The sequence below is a fragment of the Prionailurus bengalensis genome, chromosome D3, assembly GCF_016509475.1.
Source record: "Prionailurus bengalensis isolate Pbe53 chromosome D3, Fcat_Pben_1.1_paternal_pri, whole genome shotgun sequence".
NCBI classification, from domain to species: Eukaryota; Metazoa; Chordata; class Mammalia; order Carnivora; family Felidae; genus Prionailurus; species Prionailurus bengalensis.
In genome coordinates, this window is record NC_057356.1 from 7,087,309 (window position 1) to 7,113,332 (window position 26,024).

The 26,024-nt window shown below is 43.0% G+C and overlaps 1 protein-coding gene and 1 non-coding gene across 4 annotated transcripts; both read left to right on the forward strand.

Annotated features, from left to right (window-relative positions):
* Positions 1-163: 163 nt before the first annotated feature.
* Positions 164-25,153, forward strand: ZCCHC8 (zinc finger CCHC-type containing 8). Of its 3 annotated transcripts, none has more exons than XM_043557477.1 (14): positions 164-503; positions 1,985-2,027; positions 5,824-5,898; positions 7,723-7,828; positions 9,076-9,153; positions 12,433-12,536; positions 12,654-12,719; positions 13,302-13,362; positions 13,838-13,980; positions 14,295-14,437; positions 17,317-17,438; positions 19,542-19,628; positions 19,891-20,008; positions 23,321-25,153. In XM_043557477.1, exons 1-14 carry the CDS (start codon positions 305-307, stop codon positions 24,103-24,105), a joined length of 2,130 nt encoding a protein of 709 aa, XP_043413412.1. In that variant the 5' UTR covers positions 164-304; the 3' UTR covers positions 24,106-25,153. The 3 variants fall into 3 exon arrangements, with proteins under 3 accessions (XP_043413412.1, XP_043413413.1, XP_043413414.1); XM_043557478.1 differs by having other exon boundaries at positions 267-503; positions 1,990-2,027; XM_043557479.1 differs by lacking the exons at positions 164-503; positions 1,985-2,027; positions 5,824-5,898; ... (1 more) ...; positions 12,433-12,536; positions 12,654-12,719.
* Positions 6,562-6,696, forward strand: LOC122471081. The gene has a single exon (XR_006294099.1). It is a non-coding gene; the product is annotated as a small nucleolar RNA SNORA9 (small nucleolar RNA).
* Positions 25,154-26,024: the final 871 nt, after the last annotated feature.

Consider the following 26,024-nt stretch of genomic DNA (forward strand, 5'->3'; position numbering starts at 1 on the left):
AAGGACCAATCCCTGTATGCAATGCAAACAATGAGTTAACAGTCGCTTAGAAACCACATGTCCCAGCATGCCACGCTCCCGAGCAACCTCGGAAGTGACTCTGAGAGACGCCACTGTACTCTGGGAGTTGTAGTCTCTCGGGACTGGCCCGCCCTTTGTGCCGCTTCGCGGCCTGTGTTTGGAGAAAACCCTACCGGGTGGCTCCGCGCGGCCCGGAGCCCTAGCGAGCGGTGCCGCCCTACAACCTTCGCCCCCGGCCCGGCGGCCGGCTCCGCCTCTTCTCGAATCTTTCCCACAGCCCAAGATGGCGGCGGAGGTGGATTTTGGCGACCTAGAGCTGTTCGAGGCGTTTGACCACCCAGAGGAATCCATTCCGAAGCCCGTTCACACCCGCTTCAACGATGACGACGGCGACGAGGAGGACGAGAATGGGGTCGGCGACGCGGAGCTGCGGGAGCGGCTTCGGCAGTGCGAGGAAACCATCGAGCAGCTCCGCGCCGAGAATATCCTTCCCGCTCGCTGGGCCCGGTCACCGGCGTGCGGTGGGCGGCGAGCCCTGGAAGGCGCGGGCGGAAATTCCAGGGGGGCCAGAATTCCGAATAATCTCCCTGAGGGCTGAGAGTCGAGGGTTCGCTTGCGTGAGCAGCACCGGGGGCCTCGGCGCCAGCCTCTCCTCTCCTGGGTTCGGTGTCCTGGACTACACTCGCTCTTCCCGTCCCCCAAGCTGGAGCTGGTTTTGAGGGCTTTTTTTTTTTCAGACTGCTACATTACAGACTGGTTACCGCTTCTCTCCTCTTCTCTAAAGTCGTTATCCGATTTTATTTTTTGCGGCCAAGCTTAAGTTCATGCAGTCATGCTGTAGTTGTGTATTAGGAGGTAACCGGATACTCAGCCCCTTAGCGTAGGTCTGTTTTTTAGGGCGGGGCCGAAGCTAGTGGTCCTGGGAGGTAGAGTTGGGGGTTCAAGGATTTGAGGCATGCACAGAGACATGGTTAATTGCCTGATTAAGATTGGGGATTCATTTTAAAGTTCTTCGACTTTTCCCTGGTGAAGGTGCCGTCGCAAAGGTTTGGGAAAAACGCGCCAAGTTTCCGTTTGGCTTCGTTACATGATTACAGCTTTTCTGGCAAGATTTGCCAGTATGTTTATTTCTATTCTTACAGGTGGGGTTTTTTTTTTTTTTAATTATATGCCGATGATTTCAGTTCAAATGAAACCCTGAAAGCGGTTGGTAAATCATTTTTGAAGTTTTGTGGGGTTTTTTTGTTTGTTTGTTTATTTTTGACAGAGTGTGAGCCGGTGAGGGGCAGAGAGGGAGGGAGACCCAAAATCCAAAACAGGCTCCAGGCTCTGAGCTGTCAGCACAGAGCCCCCTGCGGGGCTGGAACTCGCGAACTGTGAGATCACGACCTGAGCTAAGTCGGTCACTTAAACAACTGAGCCCCCCCAGGCGCCCCCTTCTTTTGAAGGGTTTTGAAGTCTGATTTTTTTGTTTCGTGATGCTTTTTCCCTCTACGTTTTTATATGTAAACCTTCGAAATACAGAGAAGTTGAAAGGACTGTACTGTGAGCATCCATAGTTTCCATCCTGGAGTTTTCCTTCCTTGGCAGTTTGTTTTACGTACTTACTTTGTCGCGTATCATGCTGCTCTTTCTTAAGTGAATTGCTGTTTAACTTCTGATGGGGTACGGTTGTTTGAATAACATTTTTGGTTCGGTCTGTTAGGTCTGTCAGTCGCTTTTGAGCTATATGACCTTGTCTTAAATATCCGTGTTGGAAGAGATGAAAAGACTATTTTAATGTTTAGGTTTAAATGCCTATCCCTGCAACTGAACAGGAGCTGGGTTAAGTGTGTCATTCTCGAGATATTTGCAGGTCTTTTGATATTAACATTCTGACGCCCAAAGTGAGAGTGAGTAGTTAAATTTTATGTTATTTATGATGTTGTTTGATGAGGGCTTGTATTCCTTAACGAGTAATAACATCAAGAACTTAAAAGAAAATTGAACATTCTGACTCGACCGAGGTATGAGATATTGCAGTTACACTATTGTTGTCTTTTATTTTTTATCCTGTTGTTAACATTTAGCTATAATTTCTTTGTAAAAGGAGTATTTAGGATTTTTTGTATTATTTTTTAGTATACTCCGAAGAAATCAGTAATGATGCTTTATTTTTAATTTCTGGGGATAAAATTTGAACTCTCACAACTCCATTGAATTTTTAACTAATTTGTTATTTTGGGGGGATGTTAACTGGATTTATTGCGGTGGTCATTTCACAACATATACAAATACTGAGTCATGTTATGTACCTGAATAACTTTTTTTTTTTTAAGATTTGGATTTTTTTTTTTTTTTTTTTTTTTTGGAGAGAAAGAGAGAGAGAGAGAAAGACAGTAGGCGCAAGTGATCGAGGGGCAGAGAGAGAGAAGTGGGACTCATGTTTTACCCGCAGTGGGGCTCGAGCTCACCCCAAGCTGGTGCTCACGTTCAACCGAAGCGGGCCTCGAGCTCACCCAGTATGGAACTCGAACGCATGAACTGTGAGATCGTGCCCTGAGCCGAAGTCAGAGCCACCCAGGCGCTCACCTGAATAACTTTTAAGCTGATTTAATGGGTAAAAATATTTCTGTAGCACATCCACAAAATTTTGACTTAATGTTTCAAACAAGCCGGTTTGCCGGGCTGGCCGTGCTTACTCCACAAACGTTTCTGGGACGTCAGTTAAGATTACAGTATTGCTCCAGCTGAAGATTTACTTATGCAGTTAAAGTATGTTCATAAATAGGAACGATGCACGATTTCATTTTAGAAAGAGAAATAAATGTGCTGTTGAAGAAAGTACAGTGAGTAGGTTTGCATTCAGACCTCTGACTTTAACAGATAGAAGATTAAACGCTGGTGTCTCTTAAAAAAATTTAACAGGTCAGTAAATCTAAAATATTTGTCTAAGTACATATTTATCATGGGGAATCGTGTTGTCAAGCTTCACAATTTGGGGTGCCTTGATGCAATGGTACATGCACTTTTTTGTTTCTGGTACCAGCTGAAGTAACCGGCTACATTGGTGACTAAAGGTTTAAAATTTCAGAATTCAGGGGCGCCTGGGTGGCTCAGTCGGTTGAGCGTCCGACTTCAGCCAGGTCACGATCTCGCGGTCCGTGAGTTTGAGCCCCGCGTCAGGCTCTGGGCTGATGGCTCGGAGCCTGGAGCCTGCTTCCGATTCTGTGTCTCCCTCTCTCTCTGCCCCTCCCCCGTTCATGCTCTGTCTCTCTCTGTCTCAAAAATAAATAAATGTTAAAAAAAAATTAAAAAATAAAATAAAATAAAAAAATAAAATTTCAGAATCAGATGTATTTTGGAAAGCTCCCCATGCCCTACCTTCTTTCCTCTATGTGAGCACACTTTGTGGATCTAAACTCGCTGTTGCTTTGATATTAAATGTGTTGAATATCACTGGGATTCCTCGAAAATCATAATTAAAAAAATTTTTTTAAGTTTATTTTGAGAGAGAGAGAGCACATGTGGGGTAGGGACAGAGAGAGGAGAGAGAGAATTCCAAGCAGGCTCCATGCTGTCAGCGCAGAGCCCGATGAAGGGCTCGAACTCACATACTGTGAGATCATGACAGTTGGCATCAAGAGTCAGATGTTTGAGCCACCCAGGTGCCTGAAAATCATAATTTTAAAAATATTTTTTAATGTTTATTTAAAAATTGTTTTTAAATATTCATTTTTGATTGTGAGAGACAGAGTGTGAGCAGGGCAGGGGCAGAGAACGAGGGAGACACAGAATCTGAAGCAGGCTCCAGGCTTTGAGCTGTCAGCACAGAGCCCCATGTGGGGCTCGAACTCACGGACCAGGAGATCATGACCTGAGCTGAAGTTGGGCATTTAATAAACTAAACCACCCAGGCGCCCCTAATGTTTATTCATTTTTGAGAGAGGGTGTGAGTGAGCGAGGGAGGGGCAGAGAGAGAAAGGGACAGAGGATCTGAAGCGGGCTGGCTCTCTGCTGGCTGCAGAAAACCCAGCCCCAGTGTGGGGCTTGAACTCAGGAACTGTGAGATCATGACCTGAGCTGAAGTCGGACACAACCAACTGAACCACCCAGGTGCCCTATTTGTTTTTAATATTCAAAGGTAGGTAAGCACACTTTAGAGTTGATAATTTAAACAAATATTTATTTACAAAAGGGTTATAATCATCCGAGTTTAAATGATTATAGCATCATAGGCTTTGCCAATACACGAGGCAAGCATTAGTATCCTAAAAAAGGAATAAATTAAAATTTTTCTTTTAGAATTTGTGCTCTTCGTGATGTCATACTGATAAAGCATGCTACAGAAAACTTAGAAACAAAAAGAAATAAAATTATTTAGATAAATTTTGTACCCCAAGTCTCTTGGTTTAATCCTTATTTTTGGAACTGTCATGATCAGAAGTTTTCTTTTTGTCCGCTAAATATTATTTTTTGCTTTATATTATGAAAAATTTCAAATGTATGGAAAAGGAACAGTGCAATTAACACTCACGTTTTCATCACTTAGATTTAACAGCTAATATTTTGCCATATTTCCTTCTCATCACATATATACATTGTACTCTAAATATTTCAACATGTAACTTTTTAGAAACAAGACTTTTTCATGCATAATCGCAACACAACTATCACAGCAACTGGTATGATTTTCTTACTAACATTCCCAGCTCAGTCCATATTCATATTTCCCCAACTGAATGTCTTTATAGCTGATTGTGCTTGGACTCCAGTCAAGGAGTTATGCAATTGTGTGTGGTTTTTAAAAACCATCATGTATTCTTAAAACGAGAAATTCGTGCAAATTCAAGCAAACTTCTGAACTTCTTCATATTTTACTTTTGTTTCTTGATGTGAGCAATTCCAAATATAGACTGATTTATTTCACATGCTGCGCAGGTAAAGGAATAGGAGGCAGGTGGGCAGAGGAGGAATCTGAGAGTCAGCTGGTCCAGATTACCACCGGGACATTGGATATTGTGCATTGTGCAGATTTTACAGCCAGAGCCACATCCTCTCTCTCTCTCTCTGTCTTTTTTTTTTTTTTTTTTTGCAGTAATTGAAAATCAAATCCAGGAACAAGAACAGTATACTTTTTACATTTCTGCTTTAGAATCCGGGATTTGGAATAATGGAATGTGCTCTGCCCTCGAAGAGGCTGAAGTGTTTCCTTGTATATTACTAAACTAAAGTCACTCTGATTTTTTAGAAATATATTCTTGTAACCTGCTGATTTATTCCGACCCTCCCTTCCCCCGGCTTGTAAAGAAATGATCCATTAGATAAAGAAATGTTTTGGTTGAAAACTGGAAGATTAAGCGTAGTTTTAAATTTTTTGTGAAATATTTAAAAAACTTTTTTTAAAGATTTATTTTATTTTTGGAGAGAGAGAGAGCAGGAGCAAGGGAGGGGCAAAGAGAAAAATCTCAAACAGGCTCCACACTCAGCACAGAGCCCCATGTGGGGCTCAATCCCACAATCCTGGGATCATGACCTGAGCTGAAATCAAGAGTCGGATGCTCAACTGACTGAGCCACCCATGCACTCCATTTTTGTGAAATATTTTTAAAAATATGTAAGGGATATCTCTGTGTAAAACCATTAAACTAGGTAAAATTTGATGCACACTTGGATTTTTCTTGAGAAAACAAGCGTTCTTGGTGGTTCTTGATCTTATTTGTAAAATGTTATCTTTGGTACTTAAGAATTACAAAAGTTATGTGTTCATATATACATGTACGCGTTTAATACCTTCTAAGACTGTTTTAATTTCTGTTTTAGTGGAATATTGGTGAACGATACTAAGTTAGATGGACCTTTATTACAGATTCTCTTTATGAACAATGTTATTTCAAAGTAAGTAATTTTCCCCTTTCTACATATAATGAGTTAATGTGTTAATGAAACAACATCTTCCGTTAGTATGCTGTATTTATTTGTACTTATTCCATTTTTATTCTTTTGCTTAAAATTTAGGGAATCGTGGGGCTTTTTTGTTTTCTGGTTTTGTTTTTTTGAGAGAGAGAGAGAGAGGGCACAAGTGAATGAGGGGCAGAGAGAAAGAATCCCACTCAGGTTCTGCACCATCAGCGTGGAGCCTGAAACAGGGCTCGAGCTCACCCCATGTGAGGTTCGACCTCATGAACCAGGAGACCATGACCTCAACCAACTGAACCACCCAGGTACTCTAAGAGCAAGGACATTAGAGTCTATAAACATGAATTTGAATCTGGACCCTAACTTTGTACATATGTGAACCTGGGCAGGTCACAACCTGTCTGCATATCAGTTTCCTCACTGGAAAACAGATGCTAATAGTAACCACTTCTTAGGTAGTTAAGTGAGTACCTATAAGAGCCCAATAGCCTCTAATAAAAATAACAACTGGTACCACAGCAATAAGTAATGTTAGTCGTTTCTCCCCCAGAATCAGATAACTGGGTTTACCCTGTTGGTTGTCTTCAAAGCTTACCCACATAATTTTGTGTTTGTGTGAATGTGTGAAAGAGAATTAGACCTTTGCAAACCTTCCAGCATGCTGGGGTCTAGGGTGACTCAGTGTATTCCTCCAGTGCTTGCTAGAACGTTCTGAAATGTTTTGAGACTTTGCCCTGTCCCTTCCGCAGAGCGTGGTCATAGACATTTCAGACAGTTGCTTGCCCCTCTCCTGAGTCACTGAAGCATAATCGTTATCTTGCATACTAGGCAAGGTAAAGAAGGTAACATATTAGTTAGAGTGTTAGCTGTGTGGCAGGCCCATCACCTACCTATCTCTGCCTAGGTGGAACCTGCTGCTCTCAGGGGTGGGGACGCTGGATGGTGAGGGTGGCAGTAGCAAGGTGCTGGGCACAGCTGGGCGTGAGCACTGTCATCATCATTGGATTTGAATCCGCGTCCCCTCTAGCTCATGGCAATCTCATTTCTGCACCATGTATCTGCCATTTTGCCTGCAGAGATCTTGGAGTGTCAGAGCTAAAGAGACCTGAAAGATCAAGTCTGGTGAAGAGCAAGATGGCTGCCCCACTGCGGCCAAGCTGGGTTCCGCGGGCCCCTCCTGAACCGAGCGTTAACAAATAGTTGATGAAAGCGGTTCTTGACCTGGGAAGCTGGAGAAAGTAGACCTCAGTAGTTTCTCTGCTTCACTTTGTGTTTCCATTGCATTTTGGTGTTTTGTTTTTTTTTGTTTTTTTCCCAGTTTAACATTTATATAGTATTTCCTTCTGTGTGGATAGGGAGTCTCTGGGAGGAAGATAGGAAGAATGTACTGGCTGTCTTTTCATTGCAGAGAAGGTGGCTGGGGCACAGACCAGGAAGGAAGCTTTTCATTATGTAACCCCTTTACTTCTTTTGGATTTTGAACCATGCTTTATATAGATTATGTATTCAAATTTTAAATATGTAAAATTTATAAATAAAATCCATTTATTCTCAGCACCAATATTTGCCACTGTTACATGCCTACCACTACCTTAGGTTCCCATAATCATTATGTTAACTCGGCAACAATGTATATTTCTTTTTCTGAGGAATAGGTTCCTGACTGTTACAGAATCAGTGATTTGATAAACCTCTGAAAATCAAGTTAACGGCATTTACTCCTGACATCTTCTAATAATGCGTAAGATTTCAGTCTATTCAGTGTTTTACTCTGCATTCTGACTGTTGTGTCCTCTCATGCAGGCAATACCATCAAGAAATAGAGGAATTTGTGTCAAATTTAGTAAAAAGATTTGAGGAACAGCAGAAAAATGATGTGGAAAAGACTTCCTTTAATCTTTTGCCCCAGGTATTTCAAACTTAAGAGACTTTAAGATTAACAGGTTATGCTTTTCACTGCCGTCTATTAGGCCACAGGGATCCTCTTGTATCCTCGTGAAAATGACTAAGTGCAACTACTGTGTCCTACACCTGAAACTAATATAACATTGTATGTCAAGTACAACTAAAAAAAGAAAAAACAGGATTGTTAAAACTGTTCACCTCCCATCCTTCAGCTGGGCTTCCTTCATTGGTCTGACCAGTACAGCCACAGGCGATTCCTTTGTATTGTGGCTCCTTTTCTCGGGGGAGTCCTAGACCTGGCTACACTCAGAATTAGTCTTTTATCCCCCCCCCCCCCCCTCCATTTCCTCACTTGGACATGTGGTTTGAGGCAGAAAATTAATTTTAAGGCAGAAAAAAAAATCTGTATTTCTGGAGTTTATAGAAGATGAATTATTTTTCTCTAAAACCAATAGGTTTACCTGCTATTCTATTTTCCCCTCTGCTTATTGGAAAAAAACCAATAGCATGCCCAAAGAAATCTGAGAAATTTCACTACGTGAATATCAGAGCGTGAATTTATATTTTAAAAAATCAGAATTATGATTTCTGGGCTTTTTTTTTTTTAATTAAAAGTTATGGTAAGTAGACTCTGTCAAATAAGGGTTGTTAGCTGTGTATCCTGAGAATTGGGAGAACAGAGAATTCTGAGTAATTTTTATCACCTTGAGTTTTTACATCTCATACAATTTTTAAAGATTTAAGAAACAAAATACATTTAACAATAAAAACCATACAAGGAGTTTTGATTCAAGGAGCACTTCAGAATTTTGTAGTGGAGGGAGGTCTATGAGAGTTCTATCAGTATTGACCACTAATGTAAAATCATAAATGTTTTAGTCTTTCTGGTTATCTGGTTTTAAGATCGTCTACTTTGTCAATTTCAGCGTTGAGAGTTTAAATATTTAATTCATTCAATTTAATACATGAATTAATATTCAGTAACACAAAAGTCATAGTCTACACTAATGCTTCAGAAGGCGCTGTCTTTTATATCTTTTGTAATTTTTAAATTCTCCCTCTTGTGAAATTTATTTCACAAACCTCCCTAGCTTTCAGACTTACCGTAATTGTGACAATGTTGAATTCAGAACTTTATATACCTTAGTGGTATGTATCAGAAAATAAAGGGGTGTGTTTAAATTTCTAATATTTGAAATTTGAACTAGTTAAAAATTGGTTACCTTCTATAACTGTTTTTCTTTGTGTTAGCCATCTAGTGTTATGCTAGAAGAGGACCATAAAGTGGAAGAATCGTGTGCCATTAAAAACAACAAGGAAGCTTTTAGTGTAAGTTTGGACATTTTAGCTTTGAATCCTGCAAAAACATGTTTTCTATCCTGTGTCATTTGGGTGGCATTGAAATGATAAGGTGGCATAGCCATGTGTCATCAGATGATCACCGCCCTTTCATGAAATTTGTTACAAGCCACAGTTTAGGCTTCAGCCTCTAGATAATATGGTTCACTTTCTAATAATTACTGGATACACGACAGACAGACGTCGGAGGACTTTATTTTTGTCCTGACGAACTTTTTTTGCACGTGCGTTTCATGAACGCGGATGATGATCTGGAGCGCGTGCTTGTTGCACGTACAGATGGGGAAGGATAAGTAAGCAATGTAACAGATGGCAGATAGGAGATTAAAAATGTTGACAAACTCAAATGGCGGGTGAAAAATCGAAGAGGCGTAACAGGGATAAGCCTACCCTCAGGCCTTTTGGTACCTGTGCGGAATTCCACTGTGTCAGTGCAATGTAGCGGTGTGATTTTGCAACTTCGGTTTTTTTAAGATGATGATGAAATCCTGGATTCTGTTCGAGGCAGACTAGTTTTCATGTGTAGGGAGTGACGTGCCCCATTGACCTACCACAATCTTAAGGACATGGGGCCGCTGGGAGTGGGAAGGGCCCACAGCCTTACTGCAGAGATTGACAGGGGATAGCATGTCTCTGCAGATGTGATCGAGGCGTCATGTTAGATCACTCTGTGTGGTGCCGGGTGGGAGGACCGGGACCAGTGACTGCGTGGACCACAAGCAGGCACAGTGCAACTCAGCCTTCAGTGCAAACTTCTGTCAGAGATGTGAATACGAAGTGGTCGGACTCGTTTAAGAAAAGCAAATTCCACATTACCCGAAGAAGTCAAAGACTGAGATGCTATCAAGGCGCTTTAAAGAAAGAATTTGAACTATGTAACTCTTCATGTCCCTTCTAACTCTAGGGTTCTGGGCTAGAGAGTGGTACCTGCCTGGAAAGTGGGACTATTGTGTATTATTAATTTACTTCTTTAATAAATACTAATAAATATAGAATGTTCCGTTGTCAGGGACCCTTCTGGGTTCCAGAGACAGCAACGAAAAAAAAAGGGCAAAGTCTCTGCTCTCATTGAATTACATTCTAGTGGGGCAAGAAAATAGGTGAGGCTAAGGACTTAGAGGGTAACTGTGGGGCATTTGGTTTGTATGGTGAGTAGATAGCGACAGCCTCTCTGAGCTGATAACAGAATAAATTGAGGGAGTGAGCCATCATGCAGTGAACAGTATTCCAGACTCCAGGCAGTAGGAACAGTGAGTGGAAAGCCCTGGGTCAGAAGGGCACACTGACATGTTGCTCACTACTTACCAGGTACTGTTCGAAGCTCATTACAGATATGCTCGTGAAGGTACTACTAGTATTCTCTTTTTACAGATGAGGAAACAGATGTGGAGAGCTAAGTAACTTGCCCTGAGTCCCTTAGCTAGTAAGTGACAAAGCCAGGGCGTGAATCCAGGCCTTCTGATTCTGGAGCAGATCGAAATCTTTATATTGCCTCATAAGCAATAGTAAGGGCTTTGGGTGTTACTCTGAGATGAGAAGTCCCTGGAGGATTTTAAGTAGAAATGTGACATGATACGACTTGAATTTTTGAAAGAGCTGGCTGCTCTGTGGAGAACAGTGTGTAGCTGGTTACATGTAGAAGCTGGAAACTGGCTAAGTGACTCTGTTGATCTCAGTTGAGAGAAGATGGCAGGCCAGTCTAGAAGACCAGGGCTGGACGTGAGCAGGGGTTAGAAGCTGGATCTACCTTGAAGGTAGAACTGACCAAATGTGTTGACGAATTGGATGCGTAGAACACAAAAGCGAGGGAGTCGTCAAAACGATGCAGGTTTTTGGTCTGAGCAGCTAGAATGAGGTCCTTCCCTTTCCTGTGATGGGAAAAACTGGTGGGAGGCGCAGCTTTGGAGTGGAATGGGAATCTGGTTCAGTTTTAAATAGGTGAATTTGCATGTCCTGGAAACCTGTCAGTTGGCACTTGAATCTACAAGATTGGAGTTGAGGCAGAACCGGATATTTGGGGTGTCCCATATACTCGTACTTCATACCATGGGCCTGGACGAATCACCTCAAGAGTGCAGGTAGAGAGGGGGACCGGACTGAGTCTCACAGAAGATGGAGAGATGAGAAGGATTGGTCAGCAAGGTAGGAAGAACACCGAGAGAATGGTGTCCCGGAAGCCAGAAGAAGTGACTGACCTGTGTCCGTCGTTGCTGACAGGTTAAGGTGAAGACTGAGCCGTCCACTGAATTTGGCTGCATGGAGCCCATGGGGGAGCTTAGCACCATGAAGGAGGCAGAAGCCTTTCTGGAGATGTTCAAGAGAGAATGGCAGGGCCATCTGAGGAAAAAAGTGGGGGGCTGGTTTAGAGGAAAAGAGATTAAATCAACACCATCTAAATGCAACATGTGAACCTTAAGTTCTTGCTTGGAAAAAAAATAAAGCCTAGAAAAGGCACTTTGGGACCAGTTGGGAAAACTGAGTACAGAATGGATATAGATGATATTAGGAGTTTATTAACTTTCTTAGGTGTGACAGTGGTATTGTGGCTTGTAGGAGAATGTTCTTGTGCTCAGAAGACCCATCCTGAAGTGTTTAGGGATGAAGTGTCACGAAAGTAGTCTGTCGCTGGTTATGTGTAGAAGCCGGAAGCCCGTTAGGAAGTTACCATATTAATCTCAGGCAAGAGACAATAATGGCTTAGACTAAGATGATGGTGGTGGCTTGCTTTCTCCCGGTGGCTCAGTAAAAAGTAAGTGTGCGCGTGTACCTGTGTGTGTGTGTACGTGTGTGTGCACGTAAGGTATCCACAATTGTTGGATCTAAGAGAGTAAGTACATACCTGGGTGTTCACTGTAGCATTTTCTCGACTTTTCTGTATGAATTCCTCCCCGCCCCCCGAATTGGAGAGGAAGGAAAAGAGTGAGCGGGAGGGGAAGGAAATAGTAAATACTTTCCTGCATTGTCTTGCTGCCAAGGGAAGCGAGGAGACGGGTGATTGAAGTCTGAGGAGAGTGCAGCTGATGGTCACCACCTCCTGGAGAGGGAAACTGTGACCTCGGCAACACAGGGGCATTTAAAGATGGAGCTTTTTACCTGCACCTCCAAATCTGGCTCCTTTAGGGAGTTGAGTATGACTTCTGATCATTTCCTCCAAAATTAAAGCGTTAAAACAATTAATCATAGTCTTACATTATTTAATGTCTTTTTTTCCTGCTTAAATAGCAATATTTTTTGACTTGTTTTCTGCAGGTTGTAGGAAGTGTCCTGTATTTTACTAATTTTTGCCTTGATAAATTGGGGCAACCGCTTCTAAATGAAAACCCTCAGCTTACCGAAGGATGGGAAATACCTAAGTATCCTACATAGTGAATGAAGATCTTTTATGCATCTTGCCATTAAGTTCACCTTTTAAAAAAATTTACCAAATTTTGCAGACTATGATAACTGTTCCTTAATAAAATTCACTAAAGGTACCAGCAAGTCTTCAGCCACATTGTTTCTCTAGAAGGGCAAGAAATACAAGTAAAGGCAAAAAGGTTTGTGTGGGGAGTTGTTTTTGTTTCCTTCTTCTTTTTAAAACTTTTTTAACCAAAACCATAAACTCTTTTAGCTTGAAAAATTAATATTCTTTATTGCTGGCTTACTATAAAGAAGTTATAGATTGAGCTAGAATTTTAATATGTAGACATATTAAATGTTTAAATTAGTCATCTGTTTATTGGAATTCATTGGTTCACGCCTGATATGCTTGGGTGGGTGGAAAGTGTCATTGTTGCTGTCAGTTTGGTTGCTGTCTTATAACCATCTGCCCCTTCCTGAGTCACCTAAAGGAAATACAATCTGTTTGCCTCGGTTCTTCTGTTATTAACCACTGACAAAACCCAGAGGTGACAGATTAGTTGGGAACATAAGGGTTCTTGGTTAAAAGACTCGGATAAAAGTACTGTTTGTTTAAACCACTGAGTCCAGGAGGTGAAAGCGTACTCACTGTTGCAGATGTTTGTAATCTGTGATCTGCGTGCTTTCTTTCTCTCTGATACACTTTGCTGTCATAATTGTATTGATTTGCTTTTATGTCTAATTTACATTATGCACATCTTTGTTTTTTGACCAAATAGGCCAAAGCCTCACTGTTTCAATTGTGGTTCTGAAGAACATCAAATGAAAGATTGCCCAATGGTAAATTTTTCTCCTATAAAAAAAAAAAAATCTTTGAATTAGAGCTTTCTAATGTTTTCAGCACATTTCTGGCATTGTGTGAGATGAAGAAGCTAGCTGCGATAACTTTCTTTCGGTCCTTGAATTTGAAAGCTTTTCAAGTTTGTACTTAAATTTTAAGACATTGGATTTTTCAAACTAATAACTTGTTACAGTATTCTGTATTTGAGATGAATGAAATATGAGAGTTAATTTTTAGAGTTGCTTCTAAAAACTTGATTTTAGGTTAAGATAATAGTGAGGTGATAACAAATTAAAATGACTGCTTCTCTTCCTTGCTGTATTTTTCTAATATTTACACTGTCTTTTATACTTGTTACACATTAAAACTGGAATAGTTTGTTTGCTTGACCTGAAACAGTGTTTAGTTTTATTTAATTTCTGAAGTACTTCTAAACTGCTCGTTACCATTTTTCTCAACTGCGTTACGCTCCAGCCTCGGAATGCTGCTCGGATAAGTGAAAAAAGAAAAGCGTATCTGGATGCCTGCAGTGAGACAAACAGTCAGAATTTTCAGCAGCGATACCACGCGGAAGAGGTGGAGGAGAGATTTGGAAGATTCAAGCCGGGAGTCATTAGGTACCTCTGTCATTTTAGTGGAGAACGTCATTTCGACTTCATCAGTATTTGGAACGTTCTGTGTATCCAAAGGGCGATGGTCGGTGTGATCCGGAGGGCGGTGGTCGGTGTGTAGGTCTGCTCTAGCAGCGCCTAGATAACGCGCGTCTGTTCGTTCAGAAACTTTCACTGCAATCTCAACCGTGTATCTGTTAAGCACCGGGTCACTGTGTGGAACCTACAACACGGAGTTGTTTTAACACATCGGGGACGGTATGTGTTTTAATCCAAACAAGAATACGGTATTTTTTTATTCCTCTTTTGTTTTTACACAGCGAGGAACTTCAGGATGCATTGGGCGTGACAGACAAGAGCCTTCCGCCTTTTATATATCGAATGCGCCAGCTGGGGTACCCGCCGGGGTGGCTCAAGGAGGCCGAGCTGGAGGGCTCCGGGCTTGCGCTCTATGATGGGAAAGGTATAGTATGTGAAGTTATATAAGTCGGCCCAAATGTTATTGTGAGAGAGAGACAGTGTGTGCGTGTGCGTGTGCACGCGTGCACGTGTGTGTAATGAGAGAGCTACAGTAATATCTGATAGGAATGGCTGGCTTGATCAGTGTGTGCTGAGGGAAGTAAAAACTATCACAATGGTGTTTGCTTCGTTTTACAAGGAAGGAACTAAAACCTCAAGAATTACCAGATGGTTGGTTATCTGGACCTGCTCCAGATATTTGACTATGCAGGCCAAAGAATCAGCTCTCCAGCTGGTCCTCATAAGCTCTTGCCTTGCTCAGAAGTGCTAACAGAAATCTATTCATCAGTGAATGCCAGGAGACCTAAAATACAGGATACATAAATCCTCTCATAATCTAGAACCCCTCCCTTAGGTATCTGCTATAGAGGAATAATCACACATGTGCACAAGGAAAATATGTGTATGTGTTTTTGTAGCATTGAATATGATAGAAATTGAAAGCAACATTAAGGCTCTAAAGAAGAATGGCTGACTAAACCGTGGTAGATCTGGGCTGTGGGATCCCTGTGGTAATTAAGGAGGAGAGTGCATCTGTGAGCTGACATGGCAAACTCTCTGTGCAATGCTGAGTTTCTGCCCAACATACCTATCGTGTCATTCAGAGAATCCCACGTGGATGAAACAGTGCTCTTGTTTTTTCTGAGGACTGATTTATAAGTGTTTTGGTTTTTTTTTTAATGTTTCTTTATTTTTTGAGAGAGAGAGAAAGAAGGAGTCAGAGTGTGAGTGGGGAGGGGCAGAGAGAGAGGGAAACACGGAATCCGAAGCGGGCTCCAGGCTCTGAGCTGTCAGCACAGACCTTGATGCAGGGCTCAAACCCACGAACCGTAAGATCATGACCTGAGCCGAAGTCAGACGCTTAACCGAGTCATCCAGGCACCCCAGAAGTATTTTTTTAAACGTTTATTTTGAGAGAGAGAGAGAGAGAGAGAGAGAGAGAGAGAGAGAGCGAGCATTAGCAGGTAGCAGAGAGAGGGGGGACAGAGGATCTATAGCAGGCTCCTGGCTGACAGCAGAGAACCTGATGTGAGGCTCGAACTCACAAACTGGGAGATCATGACCTGAGCCGAAGGTGGACATTTAACTGACTGAGGCACCCTTCAGTTAGATTTTAGATTCAGACTCATTGAAGCCTTTCCTGACCACCTTATTTAAGTATATCTCTCATTGGCCTGCCAGTCTTTTATCACTGGACCCTGTCTGTTTCTTTCATGCCCTATATATTTATTTCTCTGTTCTATTTCTCTACTTCTATTTTCCTATCTAGACAGTCAGGTTTGTAATTGCTAAAACCATTCATATTTTATTCACCAGTATATCCCCTGGCATATAGCACGGTACCCGCAATGTGGTAGATGTTAAATAAATACTTTTTAAAAAAGTCTTCACCCATACAGCAGACTCAACAGTGGTTCCCCCCGGGGAAAGAAAGAGGATTGGCCTTGAGATTATAGTTTATCTCTAATCCCCTAAATCTTTTAAAAATGAAAATGTTTCTCTATATTACCTAGATATTTAAAAATATTTTTATTTTTTAGTTTATTTTTTTAACTTTTTTTTTTTTTAATGTTTATTTTTGAGAGAGAGAGAGTCAGAGCATGAGCAGGGGAGGGGCAAAGAGAGAGAGACACAGAATCCAAAGTAGGTCCAGGCTCTGAGCTGTCAGCATAGAGCCTGATGCGGGGCTCAAACTCACAAATGGTGAGATCGACCTGAGCTGAAATCGGGTGCTCGACCGACTGAGCCACCCAGGCGCCCCTAAAAATATTTTTAAAAATTCACCAAGCTGCTCTTTTTCAGTTAGTACCAAAGAGGTATTTAGGACAGCCCTTTTAATATATCCCCAAGTCATGCAGGCATTCAAGTTTTCTGTAGGTGCTTGAATTTCTGTTGTTTTCTCAAGTTCTCTCTCTTTTTTAGTTTGTTTGATTAGAGATTCTTTGGATAAACATTGTGGATGGTTGAAGTCTTTTGGATATATTTCAATTGGCTGAGCCATCCTAAGCCTCTTTTAATCTATAGATACCCTCCCTTGTTTTTAACAAAGCCACATTTTGTCCTTTCGGGTTTTCGAGATTTTGCTGATGCATCTCCATGGTGTGTGATTTTAGCACGTTCCTCTGTCCCTGTCTTTATTGTGATGGAATCAATCAGTCACTGGTGGTCGTTGCCTGTCTATACTTGCTAATGATGGGTTGCAAAATGGTTATATACTCATTCTTTTAATACTTCTTAGCTTATTAGCTAGGATACTTCTATAAAGAGAAACTTCTCATAAACCATTTAATTACCTTACGTATATAGACACCACAGGACTAGCAAAATAAACGTATGATTTACTTAGTAGTTTTCAAGGTAATAAAGTGTTTCCCAAGTATCCTTCTCTCATCTGTAAAGTGGTTTTGTAAAGTAGTACATACCTCTTAAGGTTGTGATGAAGATTACCAGAGTTAATACTTACAGGCCGTTTAAAACATAATCTGGTACATGATAAGATAAATGTTTGTTAAATGAAGACATTGGAATAGAGCATCAGGCAGGTCATTGGGTCAGCACAAACTAGACTTCTAAGAAACCCATGGAAGAACCCAGGTTTCCAAGATTTTCAATATTCATTTACTATCAAAGTATTCTGTCCACATTGTTTAAAAGTTTCTAATCTAATGATCCAGAACATTGTGATTGAAGCCATTCTCAGAATAATTATTCTCAGAATGATTCTGTTGCCTTGAATATCAGTACTTTCCTAGTATACTTTTGGTCCGGGGAGGGATTTATATTGGCATCTAGCAATGTTATCCTTCTGCTGGTCTCTGACAGATGGTGCTGATGGGGAAACAGAAGCTGGAGAAGCACAACAGAATAAAAGTGTCACTTACGATCTCTCGAAATTGGTAAACTATCCAGGTTTTAATATATCTACTCCCAGAGGAATTCCAGATGTAAGTATACCGTGTTTTTATTCTTATGGGATATAACATTATTGTAAGGATTGTTAAGAATTGTTAGCTTATAAAAAAAAAAAGAATCGTTAGCTTATGTAGCAGTTACACTGGGACATGAAGAAGTAAATGTGTTACTTGTTCAGCTTTGTAACTTCCTATATGTTGTCTAGAATCTTAAGTGATACCTTGTGTTCATTCAAAAAATTTTTTTTCTGATTTATGCCCTACGAAAAGGAGTTAAAATGATTAAATTCTGTAAATCTAAAACTGTTCTAAAATTATGCTTTAAAAACATGGGATGGTTCTGAGGCAGTATTGTTAGTTCTTTGGAATTACTTGGAAAGTAAATTTATGCCTTTAATAAATCTAAGTTAATATAACTCCTTTTCCTATCCAATAATTCCTTTTCCGCTTTTTTCATTCCAAAGTAAAATTTCTCATTCCATATGAGAATGGTTTCTGCATTTATTTAATCTTTTCCAACTTTCCTCTTCTATTTCAAGACTCAACAATGACCTGTTGTGGTGATGGTGTGGTTGTATTTTAAGTTTATTTATTTATATCGTGAGAGAGAGAGCGAGAGCGCGCCTGTGTGCGTGCCCAAGCCTGGGAGGGACAGAGGAAGGAGAGCAAGAATCCCAAGCAGGCTTTGCACTGTCAGCGAAGAGCCTGACACAGGGCTCGAACTCATGAGCCATGAGGTCATGACCTGAGCCAAAGTCAGATGCATAAACGGACTGAGCCACCTAGGCACGTGATGTGGTGGTTGCATAAAAAAGTGCATTTTTAGGTGTTCGTAGGAACTGGGAAGCAAAGAAACCAAAGGTCCGACCTTAGAGTCTAGTGAACAGATATGAAGACAAGTGTGTAATTAATTAAGAGCTAAACTGCATGGCACAAACCATCAGTGCCTCTGGAAATGGTCCTAGTACCAGCCGACCTCAGAGTCCTCTGGGGAGTGCTCGGTAGAAGTATGCCTTTTTTTTTTTTCTATTATTGTTATTATTATTATTATTATTATTATTATTATTATATTTTTAAAGTTTATTTTGAGAGAGAGAGCAAGAGAGAGAGAAAATCCCAAGCAGCACTGTACCAGCATCACTGAGCCTGACATGGCGCTCAAACTCACAAGCTGCAAGATCATGACCTGAACCAAGATCAAGAGTCAGACATTTAACCAACTGAGCTACCAAGGCATCCCTTTTTAAGTTTGTTTATTTTTGAGGGGGGGAAGAGGGGCAGAGAGAGAGAGGGAATCTGACGTGGACTTGAACCTGTGAACTATGAGATGACCTCAGCCAAAGTTGGACGCTCAACTGACTGAGCCACCCAGGCGTGCCCTTTTTTTTTTTTTTTTCTTTTTTTAATTTTAGAGAGAGTGGGTGTGACTAGGGAAAGGGATAGACAGAGGGCGAGGGAATCTTAAGCAGGCTCCACACTCAGTGCAGAGCCCAACACGGGGCTCGATCCTACAACCCCGGGATCATGACCTGAGCTGAAATTAAGAGCCGATCGTTCAACCAACTGAGCCACCCAGGCACCCCGGAAATGCACATTCTTGAGTCCCACCCTTAGACTTAACTGACTTGACCCTGGAATCTGGAGGTTTGACAGGAGCCCCAAATGATTCTTCTTGAGAACCCCTATTGCACGTGCTCATAGAGATGAGAGAGAAGGAAGGGATGTTGAACCTTAAAGATGAGTGCCGGGTTTGGAAAGGGAAAGAACAGAAGCTGGAAAGTGGTAGGAGAGGTGAGCCTTGAGGGGCCCTGTAAGCCGGGCCAGCGCGTGCAAGGACGGGGAGAGGGAGGCCGGAAGAGAGTCCGCTCGTCACTGAGTACAGCTTCTGCTTGTAGTAGGTGGAACCTTTTGGGGCCAAGTGATTTTGTCAAGTAAGCTTTTAGTGTTCACTTCCGATCATGTTGCCGGCAGGGTTGGGTGGCTGGGTTTTTGTTTTGTTTTTCCTTCAATGCACCATCCTTTTCGTTAATTCCCCAGAAAAGGAAATGTAATTTGAGACCTCCATTTTACAGAATGTCAAAGTATGATGTTTTCCAAATACAGGCTTGTTTTTTTTCCTTGTCTTCTCACCATTAGGAATGGAGGATGTTCGGGTCCATACCAATGCAGGCGTGTCAGCAGAAGGACGTGTTTGCCAATTACCTGACTTCTAACTTCCAAGCGGTAAATAGCTTCTCAGGGTGAGGTTGATAAAAATTGATTGCCTTTTGTTGGTGGACTTTTGTAACTCATCAGCGTCTTCTTGCTCTTTGGCTTTGCTTCGAAAGCACTCTGTGCCTTCTGATGCATCCAAAGGAAAAGGGCGGCTCCATTCACCATTCACCTACGCTTTGCTCCGCATTGGTTTTCTGTGGGGTGGAAGGGAAGGACTGGAGTCTCCTTCTTCTGCCCCATTAACTTGTGCTTGGCTTGGCCCCTCCATCAGCCGAGCATGAGGTCTGGCAGCAAGAGGTCTTCATCCCAGTCCAGCCCAAGCAGTCCAAAGAAGCAGAGGAAGGAGAGCAGCTCAGCAGCCTCCCCCGCGGACATGGAGCTCGACTCAGGTAGGTCTCCTCCTGTGGTCTCAATCTCACTGAGAAGGTAGAGGGATTGTGCACGCTCCTGAGTTCCAGGAGGAAGGCTGGGCCGGTTTGAGCACTAATGAAATGCTTTGATTCTGTCCTTGGAGATGAGAGTGACACCCCCTTGTACTGATAAAAGGTAAGGTGGGAGACAGCTTGGTGTGAGGGCCATGCCGACCGGTTAACTGCGTTCCTGAGTCAGGCGATCCTTGCCGCCCAGTCCCAGTGGTCCTGATCCGGACCAGGCCCTCGGATAGGCAGTGGAGAGTGTCCCGCTTCGACAGCTCTATCCCAAGAGGAGGAAGGGCAGAGCTGAGCCAGGCTTGGGAAGCTAGCCAGCCATGGGAAGAAGGACCATGAGGAAAATCTGCCCTCCTGGAAATGCACAGTGGAACAAAGGACTTGCCCTCTGATACTCCTCTGCCTTTTTATTCTCTTAATCCTCTGGGCTTAACCATGGAAGTGGTGGCCATGCAGGACTGTGACAGCCCTTCTCAGCATGTCAGCCAGCAGTGGGTCAGGACAGTCATACACGCACCTTTCCGAGTCCCCCCCCCCCGTAGAACTGTCCACGCTTCCTTTGGACTTCCCCTTGGGACTGCTGGGGTGTAGTTTAGATGTTGCCCCCAGAAAGCTCTGGAATGAATCAGAACTTTATGTCAACTTGATAAATTCCAAAGCTGCTCTGAGTCCCAGACTGAAAACTCATTCCTTGCTCTACCTCCCATCCTAAAATATGCCCAGCCACTTTGGTCCTTACAGCTGGCACATGTTTTGAAGTGAGATTAAATGGCAACATTAAGATACAATGAATGGGGGCGCCTGGGTGGCGCAGTCGGTTAAGCGTCCGACTTCAGCCAGGTCACGATCTCGCGGTCCGGGAGTTCGAGCCCCGCGTCAGGCTCTGGGCTGATGGCTCAGAGCCTGGAGCCTGTTTCCGATTGTGTCTCCCTCTCTCTCTGCCCCTCCCCCGTTCATGCTCTGTCTCTCTCTGTCCCAAAAATAAATAAACGTTGAAAAAAAAAATTTAAAAAAAAAAAAAAAAAAAAAAGATACAATGAATGTTGGGGCACCTGGGTGGCTCAGTCTGTTAAGTGTCCGACTCCTGGTTTTGGCTCAGGGCATGACCTCACAGTTCATGTGCAGGAGACCCGCATTGGGCTCTGCGCTGAATTTTCTCTCTCTCTTTCTCTGCCCCTCCTGCACACACGCTCGCTCGCTCTCTCCGTCTCTCAGAATAAATAAATAAACTTTAAAAAAAAGGAAAAAGAAGATAAAATGAATGTAGATACCTTAATAATAAGATGCTATCTATTAATGTAAATTGCCCTGATTTGATTGTGAGGGATTCACCTGTCTTATTTTCAAATTCCCAGAGAAAATTTAAAGGTCACAGATTAAATCCCCTTAGAATCCAAAATCAAAGCCCCCCAAACCATTTTCCCCAATTTTTTACTTTGCTTAGTCTCAGCCATAGGAGTTCTTTTTTTTTTAATTTTTTTTTTTTTTTTAACGTTTTATTTATTTTTGAGACAGGGAGAGACAGAGCATGAACAGGGAGGGTCAGAGAGAGGGAGACACAGAACCGAAACAGGCTCCAGGCTCTGAGCTGTCAGCACAGAGCCTGACGCGGGGCTTGAACTCACGGACCACGAGATCATGACCTGAGCCGAAGTCGGCCACTTAACCGACTGAGCCACCCAGGCGCCCCCCAGCCATAGGAGTTCTTGATGCCAGAGTTCACACGCCAGGCTTTTAGTACCTACAGCCTGACATCAGTGTCCATTCTCACCTTTTTATTTTGCCCGAAGCAGTGCTCAAATACGAATCACGCTGAATTCAAATACGAATGAGCTGAATCTAAGAGTCGGATGCTTAACTGATTGAGCCACCCAGGCTCCCCCCACCCTTTTTTTAAGTATATTTTTTGAATTTGCCTAATTTTTAAAACCTGTGCTGTTTTGGATACCTCTACTAGACCCTGAGGATAGGAAGATTCATGAGACACAACTGCCGCCCTTAGTTTCCACTTTGCGTGGAAACTGCGCCACCTAGGGCGTGCAGAGGTATAAACCCCATTTTGACATAAATGTGGTGACCTGTGGTGATCCATACAGAGCCCCAGAGCTGGTTACACCTATTTTAGTGTCAGAGGGGACAAACCAAGCAGCTGTGCTGGATGAGGTCGTAGACCCCGATCAAGAAGGACTTTGAGCTGCGTCCGGAGGGATAAAGTCAGGGATTTACCATGGAGATGAGCAGGGTTAGGACATTTGAGTCCGTGGGAAATGCAGATGCAGATGCGTGAGACATCACGGCGCACTGGTCCAAAAGCAGAGTGACACCTGGGGTTTCAGCCTGGCAGAAGAAATAACGTGGTTCAAGGAGGCAAATTCGTGGTCACAGAGGGCCTTGTGAGGCACAGAGGAGATCAGATCAGCCTTTGTCCTGATGGAAAGCACTGAAGGTTTCTAATGAGGTGGGAAGGTTAATGGGCCCAGACTCATGCTTCACAAAGATAGTAGTTTGGAGAATGGATATAAGGAAGAGGAGTCCAAAGCACAGACGATGCCAGGCTTCCTGAAATAATGTCTTGGCTGCGACGGTCTGCCAGAGAGAGTAGGCCCCAGGGAGCCGAGGACTCGGGGCGGGGTGCAGAGGGAGACGAGGGCCTCTCTGGCGATTAGCAGGTTCCGTGTGGGAGACTTCAGCCAGATACCACTGGTGGCACCATAGTGGGAACAGCATGAAGGAGCGGAGTCCGGATTCGAGGAGAAGGTCGGATCTGTTACGTCTGGGACATATAGGTGGTGATGACCATTGACCCGTGAGCGACACGAGCCCGCAGTTGAGGCAGGCAGGCAGGACCAGAGGTGCAGAACTGGGGAATAAGCCAGAGTGTACCCCACCCCGTCTCCTCAGTTTTGTCTCCTTCAGCAGCCCCGCCAGCAGCGTTTCCAGCCGTTGTCCCACCACACTTTCCCAGGAACCCCGTTCTGCAGCTCCCGCAGACAGCCTGGGGACCACTCGCGCGCCTCCGTGTAGACTCTCTGTTCCCTCACTCTGAAACGCTGCATGGGGCCAGTGGGTGGCTTTCCCTTTCCTTCAAGCTCCTGGTGCCGGAAGAGCCTGTGGCGCTCCCCGCGGGCGTTCTTTCCAGGTGCTGGTGGTTATGGAGCCTCCAGGGCGTCCCCGCTCCAGCCGGTGATCTCTGGCCATGGACTCTCCGGGCACACCTGAGTTCGGACACCAACTGCTGTGACAGCTGGAAGTATCACAACTTTTTTCTTTCAGATGCGGAGGTCCCTCACGGCTCTCCCAGCGGGGAAGCTTTCCAGTTTCAGCCACCGCTGCCCCCTGGCACTCCCCCTCCTCTGCCCCAGGGGACTCCGCCGCCCGTCTTCACCCCTCCGCTCCCCAAGGGCACCCCGCCGCTGACTCCCAGCGACTCACCCCAGACCAGGACAGCGTCGGCAGCTATGGATGAGGACTCACTGACTCTGGAAGAACTTGAAGAGCAGCAGAGGCGGATATGGGCGGCCCTCGAGCAGGCCGAGAGTGTGAACAGTGATTCCGATATTCCCGTGGACACACCTTTAACTGGGAATTCGGTTGCCTCTTCGCCTTGTCCAAATGAGCTAGACCTCCCTGTCCCAGAGGGAAAACCCTCTGAAAAGCAGATGCCTGATGAGCCCGAGGTACCAGACACTTGTACAAAAAAGTCGGAAGTTGAACATTCTCTGAGCCCAGACTCTGAGCCGACGTTGCTTTGCCAGAAGGAAAAGGAAGAGTCTATTCAGATGGACTCTAAAGATGATGCCCTTCTTGATAATGGCGACGTTGTGTCGAACTGTGACATTAGTAATGGAGGCAGTCAGAAGCTCCTTCGTGTGGACTCCAGTCCTTCAGCAGCCACTAAAGTTCACAGTCCTGTACCTGACATGAGCAAGTTTGCAACTGGAATAACGCCATTTGAATTTGAGAACATGGCAGAATCCACTGGAATGTACCTCAGGATAAGAAACTTGTTAAAGAACTCGCCCCGAAACCAGCAGAAAAACAAAAAGGCTCCTGAATAACTCCTTGACATAGCGCCACGAGCTATTTAATTATCTATAACTTTGTGTTCTGTTCATTAGTACCAAATGGAGATGAGATTGTTTTCCTATTTGTCCCTCCCATGTTTAAAAATCTATCCAAGGCTTAATTGTGGCCTTAAGTCGGGCCTATTTTAAAGAACAGAAAGACCGGGCTTGCTGGTTTACTATATTTTATTCTTATTGCTAAAAACTTGCGGGGACGGGATGTAAGTCCGAGCTGGTTTAGAGATAGTTCGTTAAGGTTTATACTACTTTTGGGTCGTGAGTGTCTGTCAGGAGTGATGGTTTTTATCTGTCTTTTGTACATTGATTTCCCTTTCTACATTTTGCTAATTACCCTGTATATAAGTTTAATATATCACTTTTTAAAAAGAAAAAAATTCTAACCATTTTAAATGCATATTTCAACTCTGACAACCAAATGAGAAAAATCAGGGATGAGCAGCTTTATCCCATTTGGGGTATTTTTGTAAGTGATTTACACACATCAATTTTAATAACACTTTTACTTTTTTTGTAACTTCATTCTTCATATAAGTTTGCTATACAGGTGCGTTCATCTTTGTGTACAAAGGTTTAATAAATTAGCTTTCATATACATAATCTAAGACTTTGAATACAAAAAAAGTGATTCACAGTTAGTGTACCCAACGTTGTAAGTTTGGAAGTAAATTATGTGGTTGCAAAAATTAGTGGTAGCAAAGAAAATCTAGGAAAATGCAAGTTTGAGTGTTTTCAGTGTTATTTCAGCCTTAACTATAGAGACAGCAAAATCTTTTAAAGTACTTATTTTGAAAAAAAAAAAAAAAAAGATGAGGGCAGCTAGCCTTTGTACAAAAATAACTTTCTAAATTTGAACCTTAAGATAGTTAATGCTTAAAAATAAAAAAATAGACATAAACAAATTGCTTTTAATTGTCAGATATATAACTTGGAGATGAATTACAGTTTTTTTTTGTATTTAAATGGAATGCCATCACATTGTTACAGTCGCATCCCTGAAAATAAACATACAGCTGATCTTGAACTTTTAGTCTCAGGTAGTGTGATCTTGCTCTGAGGCCAGCAGAGGGAGCCAACTACAGCCATTCTGGACCATTCCAGATTTCCTTTTCATTTTGAGGACTTGAATAACCAAATTTACTCTTCTATAAAGAATAAAGGGAGGGGCGCCTGGGTGGCGCAGTCGGTTAAGCGTCCGACTTCAGCCAGGTCACGATCTCGCGGTCCGTGAGTTCGAGCCCCGCGTCAGGCTCTGGGCTGATGGCTCAGAGCCTGGAGCCTGTTTCCGATTCTGTGTCTCCCTCTCTCTCTGCCCCTCCCCCGTTCATGCTCTGTCTCTCTCTGTCCCAAAAATAAATAAACGTTGAAGAATAAAGGGAAAGACAATCGTATGAAAAGGACAGTTTATTTTCAAGAGCCTCACAGAACATGCTAGAAATTGAGTAAAACGTTAAGTCCTTTTTGGCTTCTTTCTCTGTGTTGAAATACGTAAGAAAGTTTACATAGTGCTTTTATATACGTTATCTTACTCTCTGTCAAGTAAATGTATTATCACCACTTAAGTATGTAAGAGGAAACCGGTGGCCTTGAGGGTTACAGGGACTTGTCAGCATAGAAGTGGTCTTCAGCTAAGGACCCGAGTCTTCCCTGAATCCTAGAAGTAGCTAAGTGCCCCCATAAGTACCACACCGGAACACCAGAGATACCTAGCCGTTCTCTCCTTAGCAGGAGCCACAGATCTCATGTTAAGGTGTTTTGGTGGTGGTACCCCATTTTCACGATCCCCGTATTAGGTAGGTGTGATTAACTTGACATTTTAGAGGAAATGCCTACGACCCACAGCTGTAGGTCACCTAGGTGCTCTGACCCTCGAGTCCACGCTTTGACCATGTGCT

Bases quoted from the DNA above. Each gene is read 5' to 3' on its own strand.
- ZCCHC8 (XM_043557477.1), top strand. From the start codon at position 305: ATGGCGGCGGAGGTGGATTTTGGCGACCTAGAGCTGTTCGAGGCGTTT. The intron at 13,363-13,837 runs GTAAATTTTTCT...GTTACGCTCCAG, and splicing joins AAATGAAAGATTGCCCAATG to CCTCGGAATGCTGCTCGGAT. The intron at 13,981-14,294 runs GTACCTCTGTCA...GTTTTTACACAG, and splicing joins TTCAAGCCGGGAGTCATTAG to CGAGGAACTTCAGGATGCAT.